This window comes from Barbus barbus (genome assembly GCF_936440315.1).
Source record: "Barbus barbus genome assembly, chromosome: 4".
Classification (NCBI taxonomy): Eukaryota; Metazoa; Chordata; class Actinopteri; order Cypriniformes; family Cyprinidae; genus Barbus; species Barbus barbus.
In genome coordinates this window covers 6,201,634-6,218,146 of record NC_136732.1, presented here as the reverse complement: position 1 = coordinate 6,218,146, position 16,513 = coordinate 6,201,634, and the positions used below count along the sequence as shown (strand labels likewise).

Here is a 16,513-nt window from a genome sequence, read left to right as displayed (position 1 = left end):
AGGTCAGTCTCGAGAGACTGATTCCCTTAGTAGATCATTTGGCAGCCTGGCAGCAATTGCCGAATGTGTCTCTTTGGGTCCTGCGGACGGTAGAGAATGGTTATCGCATCCAGTTCGATGCGCCACCTCCGCCGTTCAACGGGGTTTGTGTGACTACGGTCCACCCCGAGCAGGCTCTGGTCTTGGAACATGAAGTCGGTACTTTGCTGAGGAAGGAAGCCATCGAGTTGGTTCCTCCTCACGAAGCCCACACCGGCTTCTACAGCCGGTACTTCATTGTTCCAAAGAGGGATGGGGGGCTGAGGCCCATACTGGACTTGCGTCTCTTGATGTAAGTTTGCTACAAAGTCAGTCAGACAGCTGAAGTTCAAAATGCTGACGGTCAAACAGATCGTGTTTCAAATCAGGTCCGAGGACTGGTTTGTCACGATAGACCTCAAAGACGCCTATTTCCATGTATCCATCCTTCCCTCTCACAGGAAGTTCCTGAGGTTCGCTTTCGGGGGCAAAGCGTATCAGTATCAGGTTCTTCCCTTCGGCCTAGCACTCTCACCCCGCACAGTGTGTGGATGCGGCTCTGGTCCCATTGCGACTGCAGGGCATCCGCATACTCAATTATATCGACGATGGTGTAGGATATCAGAGACTGAATCAGACAATTTTAAGATGCATCAGAACATTGAAACCTGAGGAGCTGGAATGCAGAGAGGCCTCAAAGCTGTAACAGAACAACGCCATAAATCGGATTCCTGCCTCCTAACCAGCGAGCCTCTTTCACCAAACAGCTTGCAACACTGAGACAAACAAACACTTATTGATAATTCCAATTCAAGAAGGAGACTGTCAAATTTGTTGCAAGTAATCAAGACTGATGTTCACATGTAAACCTGTGATGGGAAATCACTAGCTACAGACTCTCTCTTGGGCCGGTCTCCACACATAGAAGACAGTCCAAACCAACATTCCTTTGTCTAAAGAACATGCCTTCGTTCTCCATAGAACCACATAAAGACTTTCATTTTAAATTTTAATGAAACTAATAATTTCTATGCATAACTGCATATTGTGTATGTAACCCATATGAACATTTGAATATCCTTGTTTTAATCACTCAATATGTCTTGCTTTTAATAAGTATTGAATAACCTGAGCCTTAAAGGGAAATATTGCATATTTAGTATGTATGAGCTTGAAAATTCATGCTTTAAATGTTTCTTCCAATCAATTCTTTGTCAAATGCATCATAGTCTTGTTATTAGAAATCGTGGACAAGAGTATACTTTGCAAGGGCCTGTAAAATTCGGACCATGTGACTGATAACAAGCTGATTTATTATGTAAGGCACACCCCTAGCTAAGATAATAGCCTATCTAATTGGTCAAGACACCAGAGGGGATGTGTCCAGAAGCCGAGTTTAAAACTCTTGTCCCTCCTTCTCCTCGCTCTCTCTTTACACTCTCTTGCCGCCCTCTAGTCTCTCTTAGTACTCTCGTCCCTCTCTCTTCTTCTTTTTTGCCACCGCGTGTTGCTCTTTGAGCGTGCTCTGGCCCACGTGCCATAATGAGAAGGAAAACAACTTAGCCTCGTTACATCCTTTTATTTTTATTCTTTTACTTTAGTTTCTTTTCTTTCCGTAGAGTTTCGTGTTCTAATGTAAGTTTGCTACAAAGTCCAGCTCCGACTGCACTCACTTCAAACTTCAACCAGACCGCATCCTCAGCCAACACCCAAGACCTCACTTCAAAGACTACTGAACTTCCAGCCAATCAGACACTTCGGGAAACCCCCCTGTCTGCAACGACAACACCAAGAAAACCCCGTAAAAGGCAAAGCACGCAAGTAACGCCTCCAAGTTCTGAATTGGTCATTTTAATATAAATCTTGGCCTCATTGAGAAACTCAAAGCGAGGGTTAAATAAGTGATTGAAGGTTGTTCAGGTCTATGCAATTTAACATATTGCTGTAAACTTGGGATTTCACATTTCCATTCTCTTAAACTCATCCTTTCCTCACTTTCTCTCTTTCTGCAATGTGTGAATGCTTGTGTTCATGTGTTAGATTAGTTTATGTCTTAGGTTTATATAAATAAAATCTGATTTATATTGAAAGAGAAGTATCTTGTGTTTTCTGCTCACAAATTAATGTCTTAATCTGCCGCTCTAGTTACAATGCTGTTTAATAGTGTTTTCACTATATTTTGGATTATAATATCCAGTACAGAGTTTGTTATACGGCTCGTTCAGTGAATCGCCGTAACACTGATTCTGTTCAAATCCCTATAAAATCATAAATGATTCCCTTTGAGCTAAATTAAACTATTTCTTTAAATTACATATTAATATTATAAATGTATTACCCCTACAATGGGTTGATTCTCGCTCAATCATAGCGGTTGGCAGTTCGGCATCGAGATGTCGTTCTCGCCCACATGAAAGATTTGGGGTTAAGACTAAACGCCAAGAAGAGTGTGCTTTCTCCAGCTCAGAGAACCACTTATCTAGGCGTAGTGTGGGATTCGACAACGATGCAGGATCATTTGACCCCTGCTTGGATCGAGTCGATCCTCACGGCAGTCAAGAGAGTGCGAGAGGGCCAGCCATTCACTGTCAAGCAGTTTCAGAGACTGCTTGGGCTCATGGCAGCTGCGTCCAGCATGATTCCTTCTGGCCTGCTGTACATGAGGCCCCTACAGTGGTGGCTCAAGACCAAGGGGGTCTCCCTGAGGGGAGACTCGCTCCGCGCTGTCAAAGTGTCACAGCGCTGCATCCGTGCCTTAGACATGTGGAGGAAACCTTTGTTCTTGTCTCAGGACCCGGTGTTGGGAGCTCCTTGTCGCCGCGTCTCGCTAGCAACGGACGCTTCCCTCACCGGTTGGGGTGCGGTCATGAGTGGCCACCCTGCCCGCGGTCTGTGGAGTCGCCACCTGACGTGGCATATCAACTGGCTAGAGATCCTAGCTGTGTTCCGTGCGCTCAAGCACTTCCTCCCAGACCTAAGAAATCGCCACGTGCTGGTCCGCACCGACAGCACGGCAGTGGTCTCTTACATCAACCACCAAGGAGGTCTGCGGTCGCGCCCCTTGTACAAGCTGGCACACCAGATCCTTGTGTGGTCCAAGGGCAAGCTCCTATCACTGAGAAATGTGCACATTCCTGGGTATCTCAATGTGGGAGCAGACGTCCTGTCGAGACAGGGGCCGAGGCCCGGGGAATGGATGCTTCACCCCGAGGTAGTGAAGCAGATTTGGAAGGTTTTTGGCCAGGCACAGGTGGACCTCTTTGCGACTCGAGAGTCAGCACAATGTCCTCTCTGGTTCTCTCTAGCTCCTCCAGCTCCTCTGGGGCTGGACGCTTTGGTACAGACTTGGCCGAGGCTCCGTCTGTACGCCTTCCCCCCGATCGCTCTGCTCCCGGGAGTTTTGGCGAGAGTGCGCCGGGACGAGGTCAGTCTACTGTTAATAGCACCATTCTGGCCGGACCGAGTATGGTTCTCGGACCTGATTTCTCTCCTCGACGGCACCCCGTGGCCGGTGCCGATCAGGGGAGATCTCCTCTCACAGGCCAGGGGCACCTTTGTGCACCCCTGCCCGGAGCGGTGGAAGCTGTGCGTGTGGCCCCTGAGGGGGCACAACTCATAGCTTCCGGTCTGTCAACCGAGGTTGTCGAGACCATCCTCCAATCCAGAGCTCCCTCCACGAGGAAACTGTACGCCTTGAAGTGGAAACTCTTCACTTCTTGGTGCGGGGACCGCCAGCTTGACCCAGTCAACTGCCCGATTCGCGCAGTTCTGGAGTTCCTGCAGGCCCGTTTCTCCGCAGGGTTAACCCACTCCACTATTAAGGTCTACATGGCAGCTATCTCTTCGTACCACGCCCTTATTGGTGGCCAGTCAGTGGGTAGACACCCCCTGGTTACACGTTTCCTCCGCGGTGCACTGAGGCTGAGGCCGCCTGTACGATCCCGTGTCCCCACGTGGGACCTGGCTGTGGTACTGGAGACTCTGTGCAGAGCACCTTTTGAGCCTATCGAGGAGATAACGGATAGACTCCTCACCATCAAGACCGTCTTCTTGTTGGCCATCAGGAGGGTGAGTGACCTTCAGGCCCTGTCTGTGACCCCTTCGTGTATTGACTTTGCGCCCGGTTCGGCGAAAGTCTTCCTCTACCCCCGTGCGGGGTACGTACCGAAGGTTCCGACGGTCGTACCACAGCCGGTCGTACTCCAGGTCTTCTGTCCTCCTCCCTTCAGGGAGCCAGACCAGGAAAGGCACAACTGTATGTGTCCGGTGCGAGCATTTGAGGCATACATCCACAGAGCTGCCCTGTGGAGAAAGACGGACCAACTGCTTGTGTGCTTTGGTCCGCCTAAGAGGGGTCTTCCGGCTTCGAAGCCCACTCTTAGTAGGTGGATTGTGGATGCCATCAATCTGGTGTATGAGGCCTCTGAGCGTCCCCCGCCGCTGGGAGTCAGAACGCACTCAACGCGAGGTATGGCGACCTCCAAGGCCTTCTGGGCAGGTGCCTCCATGCAAGACATCTGCAACGCTGCTGGGTGGTCCACGCCCCTGACATTTGTCAGGTTCTATAACCTGGACATCCGAGCCACTCCTGGCTCCTCCATCCTCTCAGCCTGACACCAGGCAGGGACTTGTCAGTCTGGCGGTGTTGGTACTGCGTTCCCATATGCGTTTTGACGCAGCTCGAAGTTCCTGGAAGGGAACGTACCAGGTTACGTATGTAACCCAGGTTCCCTGAAGGGAACGAGAGCTGCGTCTCGTAGCCACACTTCCGGCATCCCTGCCAGCGCTTGCTTCATGACTTGAAGCTGACGCCGGCTCTGACGTGCTTATATACTTCCTGGTCGTGACGTCACCCCGCCCGTGACGCCTCGCCCTTCCATTGGACTAATTGTAGACGATATTCAGAGCGTCGGTTACGCTGATGGCGTTCCCATATGCGTTTTGACGCAGCTCTCGTTCGCTTCAGGGAACCTGGGTTACATACGTAACCTGGTACGATTTCTCTCATTAACTTAATTATACTTTTATTCATTGATTTTTGCTTCCACATTAACTTCAGAATTGTTGTCATTTTGAAGGTTGATCTTTCGGTCTTCCGGCTCCCTCCTGGGCCCGTTTGTGACGTTCCTTCTTCTCCTGCTTCTTGACCTATTCCAGTCTCGTTGAATTCCCTGGACTAAAAGATTGTCAAAATCAATTTCTATTGTGTCTGACCGCTTCTTATTAGAGGATCGATCAGGAAATTGCATATCAGTCAGGTTGGGACCTAATTCTACAAAACGGAAGCTAACAAAAACTGCACCATACTGCTTCTTTCTTCTTCTTCTGTTCAAAGGCCATTTGCGGACTTAGTGCAGATTTCCACGTAATGGGTGGTTGTGCATTCATTTTTATTTTTTTACGTTTAATCTTTAATCCTTGAAAGTAAGAATTGTATTGTTTGTTTGATGCTAGTTATATAATGACTCATATCAGATATGTTTTTTTTTTAAATAGAAATACATTATAGAAAATGCAGATCCATGATGCGTGAGATGATAATAAAATATAACAAACATATATAATAAAATAAACATTACCTCATTCATGGACATGAACTGCTTTATCAAAATTTGTGCTATTATGTTGTGTGATGAAATCATTCTCAATCTCAGTACCTGTGAGTTCAGATGACTGGATTCTCGTTGCATGACTGTCCGTGGTCTTTCTTCCAAATTCACCCGTTGTAACAAAGTCATTTTCATAGATATCATCGATGTTTTTCCCATGTTCTCTGTACATTTTTCTATATTTTCATTCACTTTCTGACAGTTTTGGTGTTGTAAAGATGCCAGCAAACTAACACTAGTTTCTCTCCTGGAGTAAACTGTGTTCCTCATCTGTGTTCGTGTAGCCATGTAATTATGCAGAAAGGAACTGTTTCATGGAAATGTCTAATGTTATTTATGCATAAAGGAACTTCAACTTGCTGCAGAACATCACTATAAAATATTTCAACAATGTGGATTGTGTTCATGTAAATGAGGTTTGATTGCATTTATTATCACTCACAGATTCACCCAGTATATGTATAAATCTTCAGGGGCTTGATCCTTTCGATGCTGGCAGGTGTTTGGAACATTTACAGCTTTTGAATGTTTCGAAAAGACAGCTGATCTTTTATTATTAAGTTTTAAGTATTTTTGCAGAAGGACACTGGAAATAGTTCATTGTTTCAACAATGTTTATTGTGTTCATTTAAATGAGGATCACATGCCTTTATTATCACAGATTGACTCAGTTCAAACAAAGTTCTATACCTTAGACACATCTTTCAAAATCAACAGCTCTTATATTTAATTTAGGAAATTCAGTTTTGAGAAACAAATCAATTTTTCACCCTTGCATTTCTGTTTACAGTACTTTGTAAAAACATACTGAATATGCAAGTCACACTTATTTCTTCCCTCTCAAGGAAAAAAAGTACTAAAGCTGTCACTAGGGTGGTACCTTTTCAAAAGGTAAATTTTGTACCTTTTAGGTATTACTATTTTAGAGAAAAGGAGCCATAGTTTCAGTAAGCTCAGTTGAAAGCATTTCTGATATAATGTTGATTATCACACAAATTAATTTTCACTTGTCCGTCCAATAAAAGGTAAATGTAAAAGTATTCAATGTTGCAATTGTATAGCCACAAGACATAAACAGTATGCAATTTAACATGATTTTAATGTGAAATATCATTTGCTAACATTAAAAAAAGTGTGCCTTTTAAAGCATGTGGAATTACACAAAATGATTACCGTGTTCATAAAGTCTGGCCGCTATTTTCTCCATAAAGCCACAACAGAACTATTATACACCTCCAAGCAAAATTTCTGAACAAATCCATGTTTTGAAAGAATCGGATGAGCCCAATTATAAAGCAATAACTTTATTCCTGAATGAATCAGCTGTTTGAACAAATCAAATGAATGAATGTCTCAATGACTCACTTGTGGGCAGTTTTAGTTTAGAGTATAATTTCCTTAAATAGTTTCAAATTTCCATTTAAGGGAAATTTCAGCTAAAAATTAAAATTCTGAGATGATTTACTCACTTTCATGTTGTTTCAAACATGGACATTTTGGACATTAAGATGATATTTTGAAGAATGTTGGTAACCAAAGAAGATTTTGTTTATATTACAATGGGTTTGGATCCTTAAAAAGAAAATAAATTGAAATTGCTTCATTTTAAATTTCCAATTCATCTACCCTTTAATGTTTATCAAGTTGTCAGTGTTTGTCAATGTCAAAGTTTTAAGTATGAACTTGACAAAATGCATTAATTCAAAAACTTGCAACATTATCATAGACAAGGCTTAAGTCGCACATATTAGAGGAGTTAAGGTTTGATGCCATATACTTCTGTAAATAAATGCTATATATATATATATATATATATATATATATATATATATATATATATTTTTTTTTTTTTTTTTTTTTTTTATTTGTCACATACACAGTTATACAGAATATAACCAGCAGTGAAATGTCATAACCGTAATCATGATGTTTGCACTGTAACTATGACATCACTTTATAGGCTACCCGTGAAAAATGCTTACAAACCTAACCTGGGATGAATTAAACCCAATATTAATTCTGCAGCCTCAATTAATGTTTAACAACTTTATTCAACCTTCTTTTAACCCGGTGCGGTCTGTCTAATTGTTTCTTGATGACCACACAACACGTTCTCACTCCCAACTCGTCATTTTTTGACGTGCAGGTCCTCCGTTGTTTTCAGTTGTCTGTCTTAATGTAATGGTTTGCATGCATTTGTAAAATATAGAAATAATTTTATATAAATTTATACTTTCATTGGAGCACCTAACCCCACCACTACCCTAAACCTACCCACTTCTGAACAATAGAAAACATGTAACAGGCAAATATAAGTACACTCACAGGTATTCCAAATGCTTTTGATACGGTTTACCACCAGATCCTCCTGTCAACCCTATTGGCAAAGGGCATCTCAGGAACTGCACTCCAGTGGTTTGAGTCTTACCTCTCAGATAGGTACTTCGAGGTATTTTAGAGAGGTGAGGTATCTAAGTCACAACCATTGGGGTGCCTGAAGATTCATTTTTAATGAGCCAAAAAGAATGCACGTCAGCTACCAATAGCTACTCGCATAAACTTCAAGGCATTAATGTTTGCCTACAAAACCATGTCTGGCTCTGCACCCCTTTACCTAAATTCATTACTTCAGACTTATGTGCCAATAGAAGCGTGTTTTCTGCAATGAACGCTGCTTTAGTGTGCCATCCCAAAGAGGAACAAACTCACTTTGACGGACTTTTAAATTAAACGTTCCCTCCTGGTGGAATGACCTGCACAACTCAATCAATTAACCATCTTCAAGAATCGGCTAAAAACACATCTCTTCCATATTGTTTTGACCCTGTAGCACACTCTAGTCTAATTCTATTCTTAAAAGAAAACGAACACTTTCCTAATCTTTTTGTATTCTATCGATTTGTTTTCTTTTTATTTATTATACAATTAACAAAAGCAAAAAAGGCCTCTAATACTAGCTCGCTCTCTTCTTTTTCTATTCTATCTGTTTTCTTTTTATTTATTATATAATTTAAAGCTGCAGTCCGTAACTCTTTGTTAAAAATGATCCGAAATCAATATTTGAAAAAGTACATAACCAGCCAATGTTCAAAATAATCGCCTTACTTTAGCCTGATTCATAACGGTTACCTTATAATAATGTTTTCTAATTTGAGTGGTACGGGTAGGTTTTCATGGGAGATTTGAGCATGGCACTGCATCATTATGTCACGTCTGTAAACATAAAGAAGTTTTCCCGGCTACTAGGCTATCGCAGGTGGCAGCTCTTTTATAGCCTTTTCTCATAGCAGAGAGAATAATGAAACTTATCATTTTGATGGTGGATTGTGATCCAGAAAGGATCATGTGTTTATGTAACACGTGTGAATGAAATTAAATTATATTCCAGTTTTGCTTCTGATTACAGATAGACTGAGATTACACAAGATTTGTATTTGAAAGAAAACCAGTTTGAAGAGAGCATAGTTTGTTTTTTGGGTTAAAATAATTTCTTAATATAGGTGACAATTAGAGATTAGACTGTACAGAAATTGAAATCTACACGTTAATACACACTATACTCATAGTCACGCAATGCTGATGTTGTTAACATTAGTAATTTGAGAATAAAGTAGAACAATAATAATACTTTGTGATATGAGCTAACCGATCATTTGATTTAATCACTATTGGTAGCGAGATTTATGGTAATGCTTTTTTCCTCAGTTGGTCAGAACAAACATGGCAGACTTGTTACTTACTTGTTCAGATGGCAATATCCGGTGAAAATTCTGATTTGGGTCATATATTTCAAGACATAGGCTAGAATCTGTGATTCCTAAGTGTTTGATTCACACCGGTGCGGACGGTGACTGAGAGCTCACCTCAAAGCATTAGATTCATCCGCGCTGAAGCCGTACCAGAGTACAGACCACGTAATAAAGATAATTCCGCACCTGGCTGCAATACCAGGTTTTCAACAGAGAGGGCGACAAAAAGGCAAAACTTACGGACTGCAGCTTTAAAAAAATAAAAAAAACCTTGCTACATGTGCTGCGTTAAGCTAACTGAGACTTGTTATAGCACTTGCATATCATTGCTCTTTTGTTGATTTTGATTCCTTCCATTGTCCTCATTTGTAAGTCGCTTTGGATAAAAGCATCTGCTAAATGAATGAAATGTATTTATTGCAAATTGACCATAAACAAGCAGTATAAAAGCATTACAAACAAGTCGTGTTGCATTCCAAGTCTTCTGAAGCCATTCGATGTCTTTATGTGAAGAAGAGAGGAAAACATAAGGTTTTAATCACTGAAAATGATCTGTTAACGCGCTCACATCTCATTCAAAAAGACACTCCTGTCCCGTAGCATGACGCAATCATCACGAGACACACAAGAGCCAATAGCATTTCACAACCAAAGCTGACGTAAGGCTTCTTCTGGCAGCATTTTTTTAATTTGCGCACAGACTGCACAGGATGAGCTTTACCGCGTCTCACGATCACGTTTATTCCTTTCCCAAATAAATGGTTTTGCCTTGGAAGACTTGGAATATTAATACTTTTGAATAAATCATGACGGTAGTTGGATCTGCCTGTTATATCCTGTGTTTTATTGACAAATGGTAGGTTTAGGGGCAGGGGTTGGGTTACGTGCTCATAAATGTGTAAATAGTGTAATATAAATAAAACTGTTGTGACTGTTTACATTGAAAAATCACACCCCAACATATACAATAATGTCAATATTATTACCCAATATATAATTGAATCATGATGATAAAATTCCCAGTACCTTCCGCGTCAGCATAATGATGCCAAGGGTTTCTTATTTAAAGCAACGGAGGACCCTGCACGTCGAAAAACGACGCTAAAGGGGTAACCTGTGCGTCTAAAAGAGACGCCATGAGGTCCTGAACAAGCGTCAATATGTGACGAGTTGGACTCCGAAAATAACAAAAAATACTCCATCATTTTTGATCGTACAGATAATAATGTATCATTTGAAACTGCAAAGGGTCTACTTTTATTTGTGTATAGTCATAATAACATCCAAACAAATATTCTCTGAGAAAGTAATCTGCATGAAATAAAGTGAAGCATTTTAAAATATGTATAATTTCATTGCATTTAAATATCTCACAACGCCAGGATATATTTTTTAATGTTCTATAAACATGTTCTGTATCTATTTTAATGTTCTATATCATTTTGTAGCAAAAACTCTAGTCTACCACATCCAGTTCTCAAAAGTCTTGTGAACAAATGTTCTGTATGTGTTTTATGGCCTTATTTCGATGACTTCAAATGTTTAGTTTTCACTAACCACTCATAAACGTTGTTTTCTCAAAAAACACAAACATGTACTTTCTTGCTGCTCACATATTATTGTAGCCCAGTTTGTGCTGATTCCAGTGTAATCAGACTTTAGACATTAATATATTTTTGACTGAAAAAGGCAGACATGTCAGGACATGTCAAAACTTCTCCAGGGCCCCAAAACCCCCTCAGACCCCAGAGAGTTAAGTACTGGAGTGACTTGCAATGACTGGTGATGTATAACTGAATAATGTGCAAATAATAACTGAAGACTGGAATCCCACTTATATGGCAGAATACTCTGTGATGTTCACATGCAAGACATTTCTGGTTGAATTAAACACTTCTGGAGTCCCATTTTGTATGTCTCCCAATGAAACACACCTGACTCAACTCATCCGCTCATTAGAAGAAACTCCAGCACATGAAATGGGTGTCTGACAAAGGAAATATTCAAAATGTGTTTACCAGGTACAAGGTTGAGACATACTTCTTTAGATGAGAAGTTATTACAAGTTTTGAACTGCTGAACTTGTGTCAAAAAGGTGTGTGATGTTTCTATGGCAGTTTGATTTGTGAAATCCTCTTCTCACAGATCCATTGATAAGCTGTATTACAATCAACATCAAGCCACCCTACTAAATTAGACCACTCTGGTGGAGGTATAGCCACAGTCACAGCACAGTTCTCTCTTGTTCTTCCATTTGGCTCTGTTATTTGTCCATAGGACGCCCAGAAGCTGAAAGTACAGGTCAGCATTAGATGATCAGTGCTGCTTTCTGTGTGATATGATACTGACTGAGAATCATTTATTACATAATAATCAGATCAGTTCAGTGATTTCTCACCTAGAGTTCAGTGTGCTGCCATCAACCCATTTCCATCTGCCCTCTACATCAATATCAGTCAGACCAATATAAACTACATCAGCACCAGACATGTTCTGAACAAAATCCTGAGCAAAAGAAACAGTTGCACATTTATTTCATGAATAGACACACTTCATCTGATCATCTCTCATTTAGCTGCTAAACACTATAAACACATAAAACTGCTTTTCACTCACTTGTTCCTGTCTGTTGTTTATGATGATCAGATCTGCTCCTCTCTCTGTACAGTATCTTCTGCTCTCAGTCCAATTCTTCTTCTCATTGGACTTGTAGTAAAAACTGGATTGATAGCAAGTCCATCCAACTGTTAACAGAAGCAGTTCAGCTGTTAGCTTTTTATTCCCGTTTACACTCATCTGTCTGTATCTTATAACAGATCAAATAATCATATATTGTGTGTACAGAAAGTTACAGAGACCACAACCCAACTCATGGTTTTTAAATGTCTGCTGTATAGCAAATAACTACATAGACAATAGAAACTTTACCACAAATCTGAAGTTCATTTCTCAGCTGCTCTCTCTCATTGGTCAGGTTTGTGTTCTTGAGCATTAGCTGTTCTCTCTCATTGGTCAGGTTTGTGATCTTAAATAGCAGCTGTTCTCTCTCATTGGTCAGGCTTGAGTTCTTGAGCATTAGCAGCTCTCTCTCAGTGATCAGGTTTTCATTCTTGGATATGAGCTGTTGTCTCTCTTGAGTGAAGATGACACACAGCACTATGACTGCAGTCAGCAGAAGAACACACAGCAGAACCAAACACACTACAACTGATCTGTATCTTCTGTTCCTCACTGAATCACTTCCTGAAAATGACAGACATTATAGTAGTCTATTTTCTTCTCCATTTCTCCATCCAATTTACATCAGCTTTCATGAGTAAATGTATTAGTAAATTAATCTCAGTTACCTGTGTTTTGAAGTGTTTGGGTTTTGGTTGTTTGGGTGTCAAAGTCCTCTTTGTCTTTATGTTTCATATCTCTTACAGCCTCAGCACTCACATAGATATCAACCATCTTCTCTATTCTGTCTTCTGAGTCCATTCTCCAACCTTTATCCATACCATCATTCGCATGCCCAGACATATTCCACGGTTTGGATGGCTACAACCTTTTTTACCAAAGTATTAAACAAAGCTATAAGTCATATCTAACTAACTTTAACTAATATCTCTCTTACTTCGTTGTACTCAAGATGTGTCTGTATGTTTGTGGTTCATGTTTTTATGCAAAAAGGAACTTGCAGCATGTAGGAAGTTAACTCAAATGTCACAATCTTCTGTGATTGGATTGGTGAACTTAAAGGAGTGACTTATTTTGTGTAACTGTGCAACAGATTTTAAAAGAACAATTATTTGCTATTAAAATGTATTTTTACTTTTAACATTAGCATCAAAGTTGGAAGCTAGCCAGTTCATGAAATCTTGAGAATCCTGAAATATAAATTCATAAATTATGTTTTATGTTGAGGCGAGATGACACTTTTCTCTCTCTCTCTTTCATGATATCTATTAATATCTGGGAAAAATGTACTTTGCAAACTGCACAATGGCTCATTTCATTGTCAGAGGATCAAGCACCAAATTATATTATTGGGAAAGAAACTGCTCTTAATTTCTCTTTTATTCAATTGCTCACTGGCACGTGACTCGTGGGTTCATTTAAACCAAACAGATATTGAACACACACAGTGTCAGATATTCTTCTATATTAGAGAAAGGTTCTAACTACTGGCTGTCAAGATGCTTCATCATGGTCGCTTTGTTCTGCGACTTCAGAAAAGCCAAACTCGGCAGGCAAGTCAGCTAAATCTATTATGTTGCTAAGTTGTCAGACAACTTTTCCCTCCTCCCCACCTGAGGTTTTAATTGTCGGAGCTACTGAAGCGACGTGACAGAAGTCATTTTGTGGTCCATTATGTTTGTATGCAAAAGACAGGCCCAACAATTAGCATGTCACTGAAAAGCATTGTTCTACACTTCCCAGTCGTTAAAGGTAATCTTCCTGAAATTGCATTCTTTGCTTCAGTCATCGGCTTCATATGGGTTATATGTCTCTTAAGGAGATACAGTGAAAATTACTTATTTATATAAATGAAATACATCTGAATGTATTTAAATAACATACATATAATTCAATTTTGTGGTCATTTAAGGCCCCCAACCCCCCAAAAAGAATTATGATCATTATCAAATAAAAAACACAGAGACCCTGCAAACCAACAAACACAAGTCACATTTCAACAAACCCTTAAAATATACAAGTCACTGCTAATACAGAAGAAAGCTGATCACATGAAAATAAAGCTCAACAAGACTGAAGAGGCAATCGATCAAAATTATTTTTGGGAATTATGGAATAATTTAGATAAATCCAAAGAAGCTAAACACATTCCCATCCACAACCCAAATATCTGGACTGAACATTTAGTAAAACTCGATTCACAAAATGAACCAACCCTTACCCAAAAACATCTGACCTCCGAATTACATGACCTAGAACCATGTAGACAAAGCCATATCATTAAATGAACTAATAGACTAAATGAAATCCCTAAAAAATCCTGTGGCTTGGGTGAAATATCTAATGAGATGCTGAAACATAGCAGCTCCAAGTTAAAAGATGCTATTCTGAAATTATTCAATCTCGTATTAAAATCAGGACACGTTCCTGAAATCTGATAATCTAATAACTCCAATTTTTAAACAAGGTGAGAAATACGACCCAAACAATTCTAGAGGCATCACAGTCAGCAGTAACCTCTGAAAACTATTCTGCTCTATTATTAATGACGGATTAGTTCAGTTCATTCAAGAACACAACATTCTAAACAACTGTCAGATTGGTTTTATGCCAAAACAGAGAACATCAGATCACATTTACACACTCCTACAAAAATACGTTCAGCAGACAAAACCAGGAAAAATATTTGGCTGCGTCATTGATTTCCAAAAAGCCTTCGATTCGGTATGGCACAATGGACTTTTCCTAAAACTTATCCAAAGTGGAATAGGAAGAAGGACAGATGGCATCAGCCCAACTCTATTTAATATCTATATTAATGAACTGGCATCAGCACTTGATAAGTCCTCTTGTCCTGGTCTGACGCTCGAGGGCAGAGAAATCAAATGCTAGCGTCACCTCATGAAGAGGGGCTGCACCAAAACCTGTCCATTCAGCAATAGTACAGCAACGATTGGGCTTTATCGATAAACATGGAGAAGTCAAAAATCATGATCTTTCAGAAAAAGCCTCATCTTGCTGACAGAAAACATATATGAGTTTAAAATTGGAGGAAGAATTATTAATCATGTCACCTGTTATAATTATTTGGGTCTGACAATCTCAGCCTCTGGACAGTTCAATACGGCAATAAAAGATCTGACAGATAAGGCACGCAGGGTTTTTTACAGTATAAGAAGACCCCTGTTCAAATTCAGCCCACCCATTAAACTGTGGCTGAAAATCTTCGATAGCATCATCAAACCCATTCTTCTCTATGGCTGTGAAATCTGGAGCCCCAAATTTACACTAAACTATGAATCACGGGACAAAACCCTGTTGAAATATTCCACCTTGAGTTCTGCAAAAACATCTTGGGAATCACAGAAACGCCCCAAATCTGGGCTGCAGGGCAAAACTGGGCAGATTCCTTCTACTCTCTGAAATCCAGAAGAGATCAGTGGTTCCATCTATCAGACACGCCGACAGATAGATACCATCACAGTGCTTTCACTTATCGGCAAACACACCCAGAGAGAGTGACACCCCCACATGCACTATTTAGTGGAGAAACATCAACTCAGTTCAACAATTCAGTTTAAGTATTCAAAAATTAAAAAAATATCCCAGGTAGAATACATTCATAATTGGCAGCACAAAGTATCTCAATTCCACAGTATAAAATCTGATTATAAATTAGCGCCATACCTAAACTATGTTCAGAGGAAGCTGCTGATGAAGTATCGTCTGAGTGAGCACAGTCTGAGTGTAGAGACGGGCCGACACAAGCAGAGCTGGACAGCCAGAGAGATCAGACTGTGTTCCCACTGCACAGAGGGACTCATAGATCACTTCCTCACACAGTGCAGCAAATATAAACATGTCAGAGATGCCCATTTCAAACAAATAGCGCTAGTGTCACCTGAATTCAAGCACACATATTATGTATTATGCATCTAAGATAAATATAAAAAAAATTCTAATTAGTAGCAATGAATTGATGAATTGCCTTCTTTGTGAACTATACATGTTATACTGATATATAATTTGCTATGAGGTATCTTAAAACACAGCAGTCACATCTGAAGTGTCCCTATGATGCCTTAAAATTCGTTCTTTTTAGGTGGCTCATTAGGTTTTGGAACAGCTTATATTTTGCACAGAATAATCAACCTTTTTCACTTCCATTTTCTCAGTCTGATTCACCTTAAACTTTAGTTAACCGATGCCTGTAATTCCCCCACAAATAGTGTCATATTGAACTTCCTCTGAGGAACTTGTTCTAGAACATTGTCTGAAGGACGAGTCCCGTTCTATAGTCCGCCAATAGTGAGCGATTTCTTCAGCATGACTGAAATCATGTCCATTTGTTTCTCTTGTTTAGGTTGTTCAATCATCGTAATAGTACTACAGACAGCAGAATTTACTGCTTGGAATCATCCACACACAAACTAGCCCAACGGGGACATCCTTCATTGT

At 40.3% G+C, this 16,513-nt stretch overlaps 1 protein-coding gene across 4 annotated transcripts in view; it reads right to left on the bottom strand.

Annotated features, from left to right (window-relative positions):
- Window positions 1–15,804, bottom strand: part of LOC306867024 (uncharacterized protein) — a 39,015-nt gene extending 23,211 nt beyond the window's left edge. The window contains exons 1-6 of one of the 4 annotated variants that reach the window (XM_079412487.1): window positions 15,743–15,804; window positions 12,724–12,923; window positions 12,305–12,619; window positions 11,993–12,120; window positions 11,775–11,881; window positions 9,456–11,665 (exon numbers count right to left, since the gene is read on the bottom strand). In XM_079412487.1, the coding sequence (XP_079268613.1) occupies window positions 11,485–11,665; window positions 11,775–11,881; window positions 11,993–12,120; window positions 12,305–12,619; window positions 12,724–12,898 (906 nt within the window). In that variant the 5' untranslated portion in view covers window positions 12,899–12,923; window positions 15,743–15,804 and the 3' untranslated portion in view covers window positions 9,456–11,484. Of the gene's footprint in view, window positions 1–9,455; window positions 11,666–11,774; window positions 11,882–11,992; window positions 12,121–12,304; window positions 12,620–12,723; window positions 13,050–15,742 lie in introns of those variants that run through there. The other 3 variants (XM_079412488.1, XM_079412486.1, XM_079412489.1) reach the window with 3 other exon arrangements.
- Between the last annotated feature and the right edge of the window lie 709 nt (window positions 15,805–16,513).